The 14508-nt window shown below is 37.3% G+C and overlaps 3 protein-coding genes across 4 annotated transcripts; 2 read left to right on the top strand and 1 right to left on the bottom strand.

Moving 5' to 3' along the window:
* Positions 1-2283: 2283 nt before the first annotated feature.
* Positions 2284-6151, bottom strand: pacc1 (proton activated chloride channel 1). Its single transcript, XM_027025503.3, has 8 exons — positions 5918-6151; positions 5377-5467; positions 5039-5242; positions 4782-4936; positions 4305-4447; positions 4066-4207; positions 3873-3980; positions 2284-3668 (listed from the first exon to the last, which is right to left on the bottom strand). The coding sequence occupies exons 1-8, from the start codon at positions 5951-5953 to the stop codon at positions 3507-3509; spliced, it is 1041 nt and encodes a 346-aa protein (XP_026881304.2). The 5' UTR covers positions 5954-6151; the 3' UTR covers positions 2284-3506.
* A 434-nt stretch (positions 6152-6585) lies between these two features.
* On the top strand, positions 6586-8618 carry nenf (neudesin neurotrophic factor). Its single transcript, XM_027025504.3, has 4 exons — positions 6586-6942; positions 7052-7112; positions 7298-7401; positions 7495-8618. Exons 1-4 carry the CDS (start codon positions 6802-6804, stop codon positions 7669-7671), a joined length of 483 nt encoding a protein of 160 aa, XP_026881305.1. The 5' UTR covers positions 6586-6801; the 3' UTR covers positions 7672-8618.
* Positions 7298-14479, top strand: tagapa (T cell activation RhoGTPase activating protein a). 2 transcript variants are annotated; one of them, XM_081721876.1, is made up of 10 exons: positions 7298-7401; positions 10422-10500; positions 10631-10684; positions 11074-11146; positions 11347-11504; positions 11621-11782; positions 11925-12034; positions 12179-12347; positions 12530-12638; positions 12747-14479. In XM_081721876.1, exons 2-10 carry the CDS (start codon positions 10474-10476, stop codon positions 13847-13849), a joined length of 1965 nt encoding a protein of 654 aa, XP_081578002.1. In that variant the 5' UTR covers positions 7298-7401; positions 10422-10473; the 3' UTR covers positions 13850-14479. The 2 variants fall into 2 exon arrangements, with proteins under 2 accessions (XP_081578002.1, XP_026881303.2); XM_027025502.3 differs by lacking the exon at positions 7298-7401 and adding an exon at positions 8656-9938.
* The last annotated feature ends 29 nt before the right edge of the window (positions 14480-14508 follow it).

Raw genomic sequence — 14508 nt, 5'->3', positions numbered from 1 at the left:
TATAGCTGTTTGGGTAAGGCTGCAGTTCCAATTTTCCCATGGAAGCAATAACAAGACTAAAGGTGAAAGGTGTTGCTGTCAAAACTGTTTCCATTAAAAAAAAAAAAAAGAAAGTATTCCGCCTTAAAAAAACAAACACACTGCACAATATATATTTACAACAGAAACACAAAGCCACTCTTATTCTTCTCACTCGTCTTTACATGGACCAAGAAAAGAGAAACACATCCAGTGTTGTAAATATTCCGATAACAGTATGTTCAACTGGAGATAAAGGGCAATGCTATATTTACATTGTGACAAATACATTAATTTGCCTTATTCATAGTCACAATATAACTATCGGGCATCTGTATTGATGAAAATTCGAAAACACGACAAGATAAAAAATAAGCCCTGAGGTAACGGGTTCAGAACCCTATATCAGTTACTGACAAAATATGTTGTGGTCTCTGAGATTTGGTCACAATTATTCAAACCCTTCTGTTCTACAGCTACGCTGGAAGTGATTACAACAGAAGTAAAGTCACAACTCTGGCTAGCTAGTTAACATTTTAAGGAATGTAAACCCTTGTTAACAAGCTAGCAGCGGTGAATCACTATACCTAGAATCAGATAACAATTACTTGCTGCTAATTATCCCTGTAAATTATGAAGAAAATGGGACGGAGGTGCAAAAACTTCAAACACAAGTATTATGTAGTATTGAGAAAACTAGTATTGATTAGTTTTCATATTAAAATGAGAACATTCTTGAAAATGTTTTTTTTCTCACTTCATTTTATGTGATAAAATATAATTTTGGACACTGTTAAAACCATGGACTGTATGGCCAAAACAAATTAAATGTACACTGTATATATTACTTATGACAACTCTTCAATTAAAATGGAAGGAAAAAGCAAGAAAAAAAAAGAAAATATTAAAATATGAACAATATTTCTAGTGTCTTGTGCATCATTTTTTACTATACTATATATTATATATTACTATATACTATATATTACATCATTATTACTAGACTATATATTATATATTACTATATACTATATATTACATCATTATTACTATACTATTACTATACTATTATTACTAGACTATATATTATATATATTATATATATATATTACATTATTACTATTATTACTATACTATATATTATATATTACATCATTATTACTATATTGCTAATTGACCCTTCACATTTTATTCCTTTTGCAAATTATCCCCCACTGCAAAATTGTTTTCTCTAACCAGATACTTAAGATTCTTATAATTAATCCAACAATGGCTTAAATATATAGCCTATTAAACAATAAAATATGGATATTCTGAACTCAGTGCTATTCTTAAAACCCAAATATCGCAATATTACACTGAATATTACACTTATTTTCTCCCAGCCCTAAGTTTTTACACCCTAAGATAACCACAATTTTACTTTTGATACTTGATATATTGTAAAGCAAGTTCTTTTGTACGTTAGCAACATTTTACATGAGTAATATTATAGGAGGAGTATCTCTACACCCGAGAGCTGGATTTGTGTACTTCGTTCAGCACTGCCAATACTTTATTATCTAGTCAGAATGGAGATGGTTGGCAAGCAGGTGCCTTTAAACACTGCTACCAGTAATGGGCAGAAAGTGACAATTGCAAAGTTGGATGGAGGAGTCAAAGCTCTGATATTACGGGGTCTCTAGTCAGTTTAATACTGCATCTTAGCTAGGTTATCCATCCTGCGTAACGGGGCAAGTTTGAGATCATCACAGACTTTCAAGAGTTCCTCAAAGATTATCACGCTGTTGATCTGCATCCTGATTTCTAAGATAGCAAACTAGTCTGAAGGTTAGCTACCTAATAAGGAGTACAAAAACATGGCGGGACAATTTATTAAAACGATAAGTCCAAGCCTACCCAAACTACCAAGAGCTCGTTAATAACGTGAACACGTTAGCTAGAGAAGTACGACAGGAGAGGCGGGAGACCTGCGCAGTTTTAAGACGTCTTGGTAAGTTACTTTGGCTGCGATAGCTATGCTAAGATAAGATCGCCTACTCGCCACATTCTGCGACTTACCTAGAGGCGCACATGCACAAATAACGCGCAACAACGGACGGCATTTAGCGGTACCTCTGAATGTCAGTGGCGGTTATACGTCGCCTGAATCCGTCACTGCTACTGCTTTTTATTTTTAATGCCCCCTTGATCTTAACACGTGCTAAAGTGTGAAGTAAAAAGAAATTCTATTGTCGACAAAAAAATGGCCACCATACTGGAAAGTTTCAAAACAAAAGTCACCAAACTAGGTTTATTAACTTGGGCAACGAGTTGAAAGGTATTTCCCCACACAAAATACAAATTACACAAAAAGAGAAAAAAAGTTGCTACTTCTAGATTGTGACAGTCATCACACAACAAACGCAATTTAATGTAATCATTTAAACACCACCTTGCGACCTAATAATCTGACTCCCATATAGGCAGGACAAGAAAACGTGTTTTTTTTTTTTTTTTTTTTAACATGCTTAAGTGGAAGTAATAAAAAAAACCATCTGCCATTGGTTAAAGTTTTGTATGATCCCAGACTTGTTATAAAATCATAAGTTTCACAGTTTTCTTTGCACAGCAGTTATTCAGTTAACATGAGATGGAAAGTAGACAGCAATGAATGTTAACATGTATACTGAAAATTACTACTAAATACTTTTTAATCAACCAGAGAACACAAATATGATCACATACAAATATGATCACATACAAATATCTAGTGTCTAAAACTGTGGTACAGACATAGTGTCAAACATGAATATAACAACTGATAATTGAACATAAAACATTCTTAAGCTTACATATTGGTCCCTTTAGAATGATTAATATATTCAGCTTTCTGAAAACATCAGAAAATAAGACTGCAACAGGATGGTGTCACCAATAAAAAAGAAACGAAGAGTGTTAGTTTTGACAAATGCTAAATCACCTTTTCCAGGTCAAAGTCCTAACAGCATTCTAGGATTTGCTACATACACAAAGAGGTCATTTTGGTAACGTTGCTCCTGTCCCAGTGAAATGGCTGAAGAAGAAGAATAATGTTGTCTGTATAGTTAAAGCCACTTGGTTTTGTCTTCGTCTTCAGTCCTTAGTGCCTGTGCAATGGTAGGACTAGTTCATATAAAAATCAGCAGATGAGTCGTCTTGTAAAGGCAAAGATCACTGCTACATGCTTTTTGTTGATGATGTTACTTTTCTAGTTACTTATTATGATCAGACATGTAACTGGAATAAAATGTATTGTTAAATCAGTAATCAAAATACTGTCAGTAGGTAAATTGTAAGTCAAGTAAAAAAAACATCAGATATCAAAATATAAAGCCGAATTAAAAATCGTTATGAAATTAATGATAAAAGTATAAAATTATTAATCAAAAACTAAAAACCTTTCAGTAAATATTTAAAGTGTTTGATGGGGGATGACTCCCATTTCATAATCGGGATATAACATCTTTTCAGCTAACTTGATTTAATTCCCTATTTTTTGTCCTTAAGTGTCTTTTGCGAATTTTTATCATCCACTTAATGCTGAGTTTGGCAAAGTTTGCTGCCTTAAAAAGAGCCATGAAGACACCGCAGAGAATGGCTACTGTGTTCCATGGGTTTGCTGTGACTATCTGTTGGCAAAAAAAAAAAAAGATTAAGTAAATTACAACAGAGAAACCATTTCTACATTTCCTGTAAGCATGATGTCCAATTCATTTTAACTAGTATTTTATGTCCTATGAAAGTTACAGATAAGGCATTTTGATATAACATTTTGTAAATAAAGTTTATCTTGAGCATTTAGTGCATGCAAAACTTATATAGTGTTCACTTACATCTTTGACTTGTTGTATAAATGGATCTTTCCATTGGAATACAACAAAGAAAAGCTCATTTCTTTGTTCTTGTGTAGACCTTCTGTCATTGTACTTCACAACACTGGACTGTAAAATAACACTGCTGATTAGATCCCTGCCCAGAATGTGTAACTTTACTACTGCTGGTAGCTGCAAGAAAACATCCTCCTACCTCTTGTCTGAATTCTACGGATTCATTTCCTCTCCCAGATGTCCTGACCAAAGACATTTTGACCCAGGTACGAAACCCTCCGGAGAATGTCCACATCGAGTAGTTCCTTTCACAGTCCTTCATAAATGCAGGTTTGTTCATACTAATAAACAGAGGACAATTACTCACAGTATTATTGCTATTTTCCTAATCATGCCAGACAAGGGGATATTAAGGTGTACTGCTGAACATATCACTACCTTTTAGTCATATCACTGAACTGGGCAAAAAGCATGTAACTGATGGCACTGAAGTTCTCCTCCGTCTCGTTTTGACTGAACTGAAGGAAAATGAGCTCCCGGTTCCTGACATCTGTTGGACCTTCGACTACTAGGGCTCGTTTCTACAGAACACCATGGATCACGCAACACGTCATTCACATATGTGTTCTTAAGTCTTTCATTTGCAATAACTACAGAATTCAGAAGTAAGTGTCGCTTGTGACATGCCCATCCAACAGGACCAGGCTTGTCTGATGAGCAGTGTCAGGACACTCCACATCAATGTGTCATTCAAAGGTAGAGCATAGTCAAGAAACATTTACTTACACAGTTCAGGGAGTCTCCAGAAAAAATAAATACAGGGGTCAATAACTGGGTTTAAAAACAAATGTTGCATAGGGGAAATAACACACAACATATAAAAACAAAACAGTGCAAGAAAATGATAAAGCTTACTCTTGTGTGGTTGGAGTATGGATCATGATAAATGACTTCCTCCATTACACAGTCGCTCTCCTCCATCTGGCAGGCTGATAAACCAGAGGGAATGTGATCATGATAGTGGTGTCGACAGCTTAATAACTGAGCATTCCCTGGATATAGTGCAATTCCTGCTCAGAAAGAAAGACAGAAGAGTTCACCCATACTGCACAAGCATACTGCTTAACCAAGGCAGTGAAGCACATAACGAGTGCTCTCTGTGCTCTACCCACCTGGGGGAGCAAACTCCTCGACCTCTTTGTATGACACAGACATTACAGGATGACTGAGCTTCTCCATGAAATCAGAAATGGTTTGGTAAGCCAAAAACGCAGCAACCGTAGTTAAGACAAGGTAGATGAGAACAAGGATGATGGTGAAGACATTCCTCAAACAAGCTTTATTGAAGGCTATTGGCATTGAACCACTGTCCTCATCTGTAATAAGACCAAATCTGACGTTAGAGAAGATTCACAACACAACATGGTAAAGATTAAACACAAGCAAGTATTGAGCACTACGCCTACAGGCTGAGTGTAGGAGTTTTATTTAGTAAAGCCGAGTCAGCTACCTGGCACAGCGTCACAGCTGGCTTCTTCCTGGGCAAAATCTGTAGTGTGCTGGTAAGGTGCAGGTCCTTGTATGTAGTCTTCATCACTTAACTATAATAAAACAACCCGCACACCACAAATATGCCATACAAGATTCATTAAATTAATGAAATCCAAAATGATTTCATTAGCAAAAAACATGTATCTATGTCATTGTTCTTAAAACACAGAAACAATATATTTTATATTCTCCATTAAAATATTATGTCCCACTATATGCCAATAGTATAGATATATTCTACATGGACATTGTTTTAGTCCTGTTTTGAATCTTTCATGCGTTTTAGATCTTTCATTTATGACTGCTATCACATGACCACACAGAACGCTAAAAGCGGCAGTAAATGTAACTGTTAACTGACCAGGACGTGATAACCTATGAAGTGACTTCGTACTCACCATATTATAGACCAACATGGATACACTTGCGCCAAATAATTAGACAAACATTTAACCAAAATCTGCCTAGTCACATTTACAATACATGTCTATTTTTCATACCTCTTGGTAGCACCGAGGTTCCTCTTTACGCAGCATTCTCTGTCAGTATGCTGTGCCCTTTTGTTAGTCAGCTTGTTTAACTTTGCAAAATGTATTTCGAGACTTTTGTCTGAGGATCCATGGGGTCCAGTAACGGATGCAGGTAGTTTTTTTTTTAATTATTATTTATTTATTTATTTTTATAAGAAACGAGTAAGAAAAAATTGACATACAGACCTACAGTCCCGAACTGTCTGTCTGCCGCGAGAAGTGACATCACGTTTGCTGGGATGGGCACTGGAAAGACTTGACTAGTGGGGAATATATTGTGGAGAATGTAACATAAAATATTACACTATTTCAGATGTAAACTACCATAAATATTTGTATTTCTCTATGAACGCTACTTGGTTCCAATACATTCTTTTTTTTTTTAAGGCATAGGACTATATAAAAGTATTATACAGCCTAAACATGCATAGCCTTCTGATATTTTCCACGTCCATATTTTTGTTTAAAATATTTTCCTTGTTTGTCTTCGTCAAAGAGGGGGTAGCAACGAATTAACTGCAATATTATTGTAAACACCAGTTTCAAAAGAAATTCATGATAAATGTCCCAAAAGCGTTTTATTTAAACTAACGTGAATTCTGCCACAAACCGTCACGTGACCTATAATTTCAAAATAAAACTGGTGGCAGGGGGAAGTTGACTTAGCTTAATAAGAAGCTATCACAATACTTAGCGTTAAACTAAACAAAAAGTGTATTTTTGAATTTTTGGCCGCATTTTAGTATTAAAGTAATTGTCACTTGAAGTTAGCTTGGCAGATTTAACTGGAGTCACGCTAGTTTACGCGGAGACAACATTTGACTGCTTAGCTCAGCAAGCCAGCAAGACATAAAATGCTTTTTCCACGATGTATTACAGTTTTTTCTTTGATATTAATTTGTGCGGCAGATGAAGCTACACTAAAATTTAAACGCGATTCGAAACCTGCGAGAATGTTCACCGACGAAGAGCTAAGAAGTTACGATGGAAGTGAGGTATTATTCAGTAGTAGCAGCTACTCTGAAATTTGAGATGTCTGTTTTAAATTGCTCCACATTAAAGGATTACTGAAGTTACAAACTTTTCTTCCCTCTGCATTTTCAGGACGGGCAGCCAATTTACATGGCCATAAAGGGAATCGTGTTTGATGTGACGTCTGGAAAAAGTTAGTTGTACTTGGTTACAAATTAAATTGCCACACAAACCAAGGTTTAATTTCGATGGAGTAACGCTACCTGGAGATGTCATTCTTATGATGTTCACTAAGGCTCCAATGGCTATCATTCAGTTTCCTATAAATATAGCTAACTCAAAATTTAAAAGTTAAATTGTAAATTTATTTATTTTCAGGATTTTATGGGAAGGATGCACCTTATAATGCCCTTGTGGGCAAGGACTCAACAAGGGCTGTGGCCAAAATGTCCCTTGATCCTGAAGATCTGACACATGATACAGTGAGTTGGTGATTGACTTCGTTCAAAGCTCCAGTCTGCTGTTAGTCTCACATGTTGATATGCTTACTATCTCTGCCTTTTCCTGTATATTAGACAGGTCTCACTGAGAAGGAGCTGGAGTCCCTAGAGAGTGTATTTACTGGAACATACAAATCTAAGTACCCCATTGTGGGCTACACCAGTAGACGAACTCTCAGTGAAGATGGCAGTCCCAGTGAGGGCTTCAAACCAGAGGACCAGCCCCATTTTAGCATCAGAGATGAGCTTTGATGTGATAAACAAGATCATTTAGCTCTATACACTAGCTGTGGTAAAATATCTCAAATTGATTAATCCTCTCTGAGGTAACTCTGAGATAGGTCTCAGGCAGTGAGACGGTATGCTTACCTAAATGATTTTCTGTGTCTCTCAACACTAAGTTTCTGAGGTTGGTGAAGCTGTGTCTACACTTGAGCAACTACTGCTTATGCTCAGTTTATTCAAGTTTTAAAAGCTTTTCATCTTGAATTGTACAATTCAGATTAGAAATGGTGATTGTTTTAACCTATAAACAAATCCAGTTTTATTTCTTTACATCGACTATTACCAGATAGTAACACAAGCTACAGATGTGTAACTGGGTTTCTGGGGTTTCTAATAGCTAATTCAAAAATAGGCTATGAATTTAATCATATTTATGTAGGGTTTTCAGACAGCCTTGTTAATGGGAGTTTTTACAACCATTATTGATATGCTGTAGTAAGGTATTTGATGGTACTATCTTTATATACAAATTTTTTTTTGTGAGGTAATATTACATGGATATGATATGAAATGCAGTCCTAAAGGTAAAACAGTTTATTTGTCCAGTTATACCTATGATTCTGTAAGGGTTGATTTTGATGTATAATTTACTGCTGCTTGACTTCCCTTGATCTTTAATCTGAACCTCTCACACTAACATTCAGACACAGTTAAAGGTTTAGATTAACATGCAGAATTACAGTTATAATATTTACACCATTGCAGTGAGGTGTTCTGACGTTTCTATAGTTGCGTGTCGGTTTTTTTGCACGCTGCAGTGTACTGTCTGGTGGTATCACATGCTGGTGGTCTGGCTGCCCACAGACTAGTAAAGTAATGATGCACATGGTAAGTGGGTCGGTGGGTCTTCTCGACGGGTTTTTCCCTGTAGGCTGTGCTGAAGGTCAATCAAAACAGGCCACCCACCTGCGTGATTTAAATATATATATATATATATATATATATATATATATATAAATCAATAATCCACTGAAAAGCGACTTTGTCAAGTTATTTAACTGATACATATATATGTACAAAATTTGTTTCAAGTGCTGTATACACAATGCAACAGCCAAATTTGCTTTTCATTAACAAGCGGGGCATAATGCTATGATATTATACATTGAACATATAAACAAGACCAAATTCCCCAACGTGCTATTGCAATTCTATAGATAACTTTATTCAGTGTCTACTTTTTTAGACACACACACACACACATATTTGGAAAGGAAAATTCAGAGCAGTAATTATAGTGCTTAAATTGTATTCGACTTCAGAATTAATTTGCTTAGATTTTTTTATTACAGTATCACTATATATCTCCATCTCTGTAGAGCTCCCACACATAATGTAAGTTTTAAAATGTCAAAGCCGCTCTGATCAAAAACTCGTTTACATGTAAGGGTACATGCACAGACAGTTGACCAGCCGTTGCTCAGTTAAGTCAAATCTCATTATCCACCATGTCTAAAACTATGGGGGCTGTTTGTTTTCATGAAATGACAGTGAGTCAGTGAACATATAGCACTGTCAAAAGTTGAATCTCAAAATGATGTTTCTTTGTTTTTTAAAAATTCCCACCATAGCAGTACCATCTAGTGCAATGAATCATTGTAAAAGGTCTATTACAGTAAATGCTTCTCAAGAAAATATCTATCCAAAACAGGCATCTTTATTGTAAATGAGATGCCATGCCACCCCCCCCACCCCCCAAAAAAACCTGCATGTTTAGAGACTGAAAATGAATATTTTTAAATATGCAGTATTGATGGTTTTGATTTGTTTCTGCTTTTGAAGTCCTTCTGATTAATTTAAGGTCACTAGAAAAAGAAGCCACACATATTCTAGTTGCTTTAGACTTTGACTCGATGTTTATTTTAGATAACATTAATCATTCAAACTAGCCATGCACTACTGTGCTTAATCTGACCTTACATTCCTTTTTACCTGTGTGTTACCCACAGGTTTGTTGTCATGGTAGTTTGAGTGAGCAGTATATCACTTTCCTCCCACCAGCAAGTGTGTTGTTGCCCTACATAGCTGCTGGGGGTGGTAGCTGTGGGAGTCCGTGATGCTACTTCCTGTCTCCGTTGCGCATCAGAATTTCCCTTCTGCCCACCCACTTTCATTTGTAGCATGTAATGGGTTGTTTGAGGTTAGTCTGTCACAGTGGGCCAGCGGTGTGCTGCTCTTCAGTCTGGGCAGCTGCTTTCACGTTTGTTAATATAGGAACTGGATGCTTCGCCAAGGTAAGAGAAAATGTTAAATTATGTACCCAAGTAATGAAACTTATACTCTGCATCGGTGGTCCTCAGCTGAGCTAAGTCATATTAATTTTAAGCCATACTGATTTTTCAATGATCTATACATTTAACTATAATGTATACATTTCCTATTTCTTTATTGCAGCTATTCATTTTTCTGTTTTTGCTTTTCTTAGCAATACATTCTCCATTATGGCACATAGTAAGGGGATATAGTGTACTCTACATGTTAATAATTTTCTATATGTTATCATTTGTGTAATCATTTTATCCACTTCTCCACTATATGGCATGTATCTTCAGATCATGCAAATTAATAAGGTCATATACTAGTAGTCCAACTCTAAAACAGAATATTTTTGTTTATATTTGTGAAAGTATCTTATAATACTTTATAAAATTTGTGGCTCAGGTTCAGCAGCAATTTCTATTTGTACCCTGAACATATTATTCATTTTTATTTTTCAGGCACCTCGGAAGAAAGGAGATTATTTTGTAGACAACACATCTCAGCGCACTTATGAAGGTGTTGAGTGGTCACGTTGTGGTAAGTTCTCACCTTCAGCCACTAGTTGCCCATTCCTATTGTCTTCTAATGATATCAGGGAGTTTGAGTACTGCATATTTGGCCTGTGCTGCTCTGTTAGTTCAGAAGTGGTATTATTCTTTCATTTCAGACAAAATCACAGTTTGAGGACAGCATGGATCTATTCATCATGCCTGCCTCAGCTGTAAGTATCTACAACTTCATGTCTTAGGCATACAGCACTTCATAAGGTTCCCTAAGGCAAAGGTCATATAAGGTGAACGGGGGTCACGAAGGTGGTCTGTAGATCTGTTAAACACCCTTGAAGGCAATCTCTCTCAATCTCTCAGCCTTGCATCACAAAACCCTTAATCAACTGAGTCTCAGGCATTTTGGTTTACAAAAATGGCTTCTTACATTGTATAAGATATGCAAAAATCTATTTATATGAGAATACTGAGATTTTAAAAACTATTTCTCACTGTGACTGAGTTGTGTACTTTTGCGGACATGAGAGAGAACATTTTGGAGCAGCTAGGCCTGGTATGAAAATACAGCTAGTTTCTTTGATCTGATGGTCTTTGCTGTTTTTAGGCTCATCTGAAGCTGGGGCCTCCTCTACCTCAGCAGGCACATGAGGCCAATTCAATCAACTCGGCCCATACTGGTTAGTTTGAAAAATCTCTCTTCACTGTTTTGATTTCCAGACTGTACCAGTGTTGACAATACACACATTTGATGTAAGATAAGACATAATAGATGAAAACTGTAATTATTTATAATACCAAACATGCTGTCATTTTGAATTTTTGAAAGTCAGCTTTGTACTATTTTATTTATTTATTATGTATTTATTTTTGGTGACAGAAAATCTCAACCGAAAGCGTTGGAAGAACCTTTTTTGGCGAGTGCAAAGAAAAAACATGAATTCTGGATGTGCTTTGACCCCTCAAAAAAAGCCACTCTTTGGACAAGCTCTGACTGATATTTGTGAAAAAAATGCTTGTCCTCCAAAACCCATTATGGTATGTCTCCTGTTCATTAGACAGTACAAGAGCATTCTGGAGTCTTTTGATATTGAAATATGAGATATTTTATATGCCATTTACTAATATTTTCTCTTTACTGGACTGTTCTTCAGGAGATCCTCTCAGTGCTTAGGAAAGAAGGCCCACAGACACTGGGAGTGTTCAGGAAAGCAGGGAATGCCCGGTGTCTTAAGGAGATCAAGGAGCAACTCAACAGTGGAGCAGAAGTATATCTAAAAGATGAACCAGTGATTTTGCTTGCTGATCTTCTCAAGGTACTACTTCACCTTGTCTCTACCATGTCTCATAATAAAGAGTATTATGTCTAATAACTTGAATCAAATCTGTTATTATCCAAATGTGTTCATATCATACTGATGTGTATTAATATCACACCTCTGTTTGGATAAATGGCAGGATTTTTTGAGGCACCTGCCAAGTGGTTTACTGGTGGTGGAACAGTACAACACCTGGATGGCAGCAATGGAAAAAGAGGATGTACATGATAGGTGTACTGAGCTTCAAAGGTAAACACAGACTTTGAGTTTTGGACTGTAATAATGATATATGTTTTATAAATTATATCATCAGTTTGAGTGTAAATATCGTCAGTTTGAGTTTAAATGTTATGTATAGTTAGTTCTTACGCCCTCTGTTTATTTTATTCCCAGGGTGGTTAAAAACCTTCCAGAGCCAAATATTCACCTCTTGAAACATTTGATTGTTATGCTGTATCACATAAGTGCTAATGCAGACACAAACAAGATGGATTCCAGCAATTTAGCTCTATGTGTTTCACCCAACTTGCTCCGAACTGACAATATGGAAATTATGAAAAATGTAAGTAGTCTCCTGCCACACTATGATATAAATATTTTCAATGTTTATTAAATGTTAAATAAATCACACAGTACTAAATACTCAGCAGCACGCACTCCTCTGTGTTTTACATGAAGTCAAATAGGTCAAAGTCTATCTTACTGAGTTTGGTATTTCACTAATTACACCCATGTATTTTACAGGTGTCTACGCTGACTCAGTTCCTAATTGACAACTGTTCTGAAATATTTGGTGAGGATGCACTGACGCTGCTTGGAGACTCAGATGAAGAAGAACTGAGTGATAATCAAGGTAGCGCACTTTTCTTCTTACTCATACTCGATTACTTGATTGCTTTGCATAGTATTTAAAAGAAAAATAACAGATTTATTGACCGTGCTCTTGGTGGGCTTTTTTCAGATTCCATCCACCAGGACTCTGCCTACGACAGCAATGACCCTGATGTGGAGGGAAGCAAAGGAAGCTTCACAGACATGCACGCCATCCATTCTGACTCTGAAGAGAAAAGTCTGGATAATGAGGTTTCCTGCTCATATGCTGCTGTGGGGAGACAGACTGCCAAACCATTCTTTCGCAGGTGCTCTGAGCCAACAATCATCTTTACTGAAGGTGTTCGAAACCAGATACCCCTAACCAGGAGTCAGACAGAGATGAACTTTTACGACCAGCATTTGACAAAGCAAATCTCAGATGAGTGCGTTTTGTTTGGGATGGGCAGCAGGTTGCTACCTGTGAAGAAGAACATCTGCATCTTGGCTGCTGGTCAACTTCAACTCCAGGGCACTGCCAAAGCTAGCACCTCCTGTTCCTCCAGCTCCCTGGAGAGCACCATCTCCAGCACCTCAGACAGCTCCTTCCACACCAGTTCTCCCATCGTCTCATCCTCCAGCCAGCGACGGACCCTCCAGCGCAAAAAGTCCTTCCCCACTTGCCTGATGCCGCATGGGAACTCCCTCAACGAGACCCCCAAAAAACGCTCCCAGTCAATGAAGGCCACAAACTCTCGGACCAAGGCTAGCTTTGCTCGAGGTGGCACCAGCAAGAGAGCCGAGAAGGTGCTGCAGCAAGGCCAGACTCTCCCCGAAGTCCTTCCTCTCACTGGGGCTTCCTTGCAAAAACACTTGTCTAGAGAGGAAGTCTTCCAGCAGGTGGACAGCAAGATCCCAAGCAACCCTCCATCTTATGAGCAGGCCCTCGAGGACAACGGCCACCCTATGCTTTCACAACGCCGCTCGCTGACCGTGGAGGCTGCCAGGTGTCTGTCAAAAAACACGTGCAGTCAGTCCATATACCCTGCTGCAGAGCCAGCATATCCCTGCTCAGTGAAAAACTGTAGTCATAGTCATTGTTCCGAGAGTGCGGAGAAAATTCACATTTCAGCGGAGTCTGCAATCTCACCAGACTCAAGACAGACTATGCATGAAGCGTCTGAAACCAGCCTGGCAAATTGTTGTGGTCAGCAACTGGTCGAGTCAGTGAGTGTCAGAGAGTCATATGTGTGACATATACTATGTCCTTCACGTGTATAATCTGTGGAATATTTTGCTACAGATGTGTTTTATTTTGACTAAATGCTTTGTGTAATAAAGCAGGTATTACTATAACTTTGAAAACAGGGCTTCTATGAGCTTCTAAGAAGTTTGTAATTTTAGAAGTCGCCAGTAAAAAGACTATAAAATACATAGTTGTTGAGTTATCGCAGATTATGAATTGTAACATAGCCTGTTTATTTGGTTGTATGTTGAAGTTACAACCTTCTGATAAGCGTCTTAAAGCTACATCCCATTGTTGTCTCACGTAGCAAACAAATATCACTGAAAGGCACTTTGAGAGGACGTCATCACTACAAAATATTAATGTTTCGCATAACTGATATCAGCACGCAATAAGTGAAAGTGTGTATAAAAGGCAAAATAGAAACTGTTGCGCTTCAGCCACGCCTAATATTATCTCAGGAGTCACGGGTTGGATTTCCGAAACCACTTTTTGACACGCCAAACACGGGAGATGATTAACTGTTTAGATTCGTTGCCATATTTCGGCAACATACACACCTAAAACAGACGAATATGTAAATAAATTATGCACTGTTATTTCCATGTACGCTGCAATAAACCTTCCCTGTTATTATATCACTGTGTGTCTGTAATGTTTACAAGAA

Source organism: Electrophorus electricus, chromosome 10 (assembly GCF_041902795.1).
Source record: "Electrophorus electricus isolate QZ-2024a chromosome 10, ASM4190279v1, whole genome shotgun sequence".
NCBI lineage: Eukaryota > Metazoa > Chordata > Actinopteri > Gymnotiformes > Gymnotidae > Electrophorus > Electrophorus electricus.
This window is presented reverse-complemented; position numbering and strand designations above follow the sequence as displayed.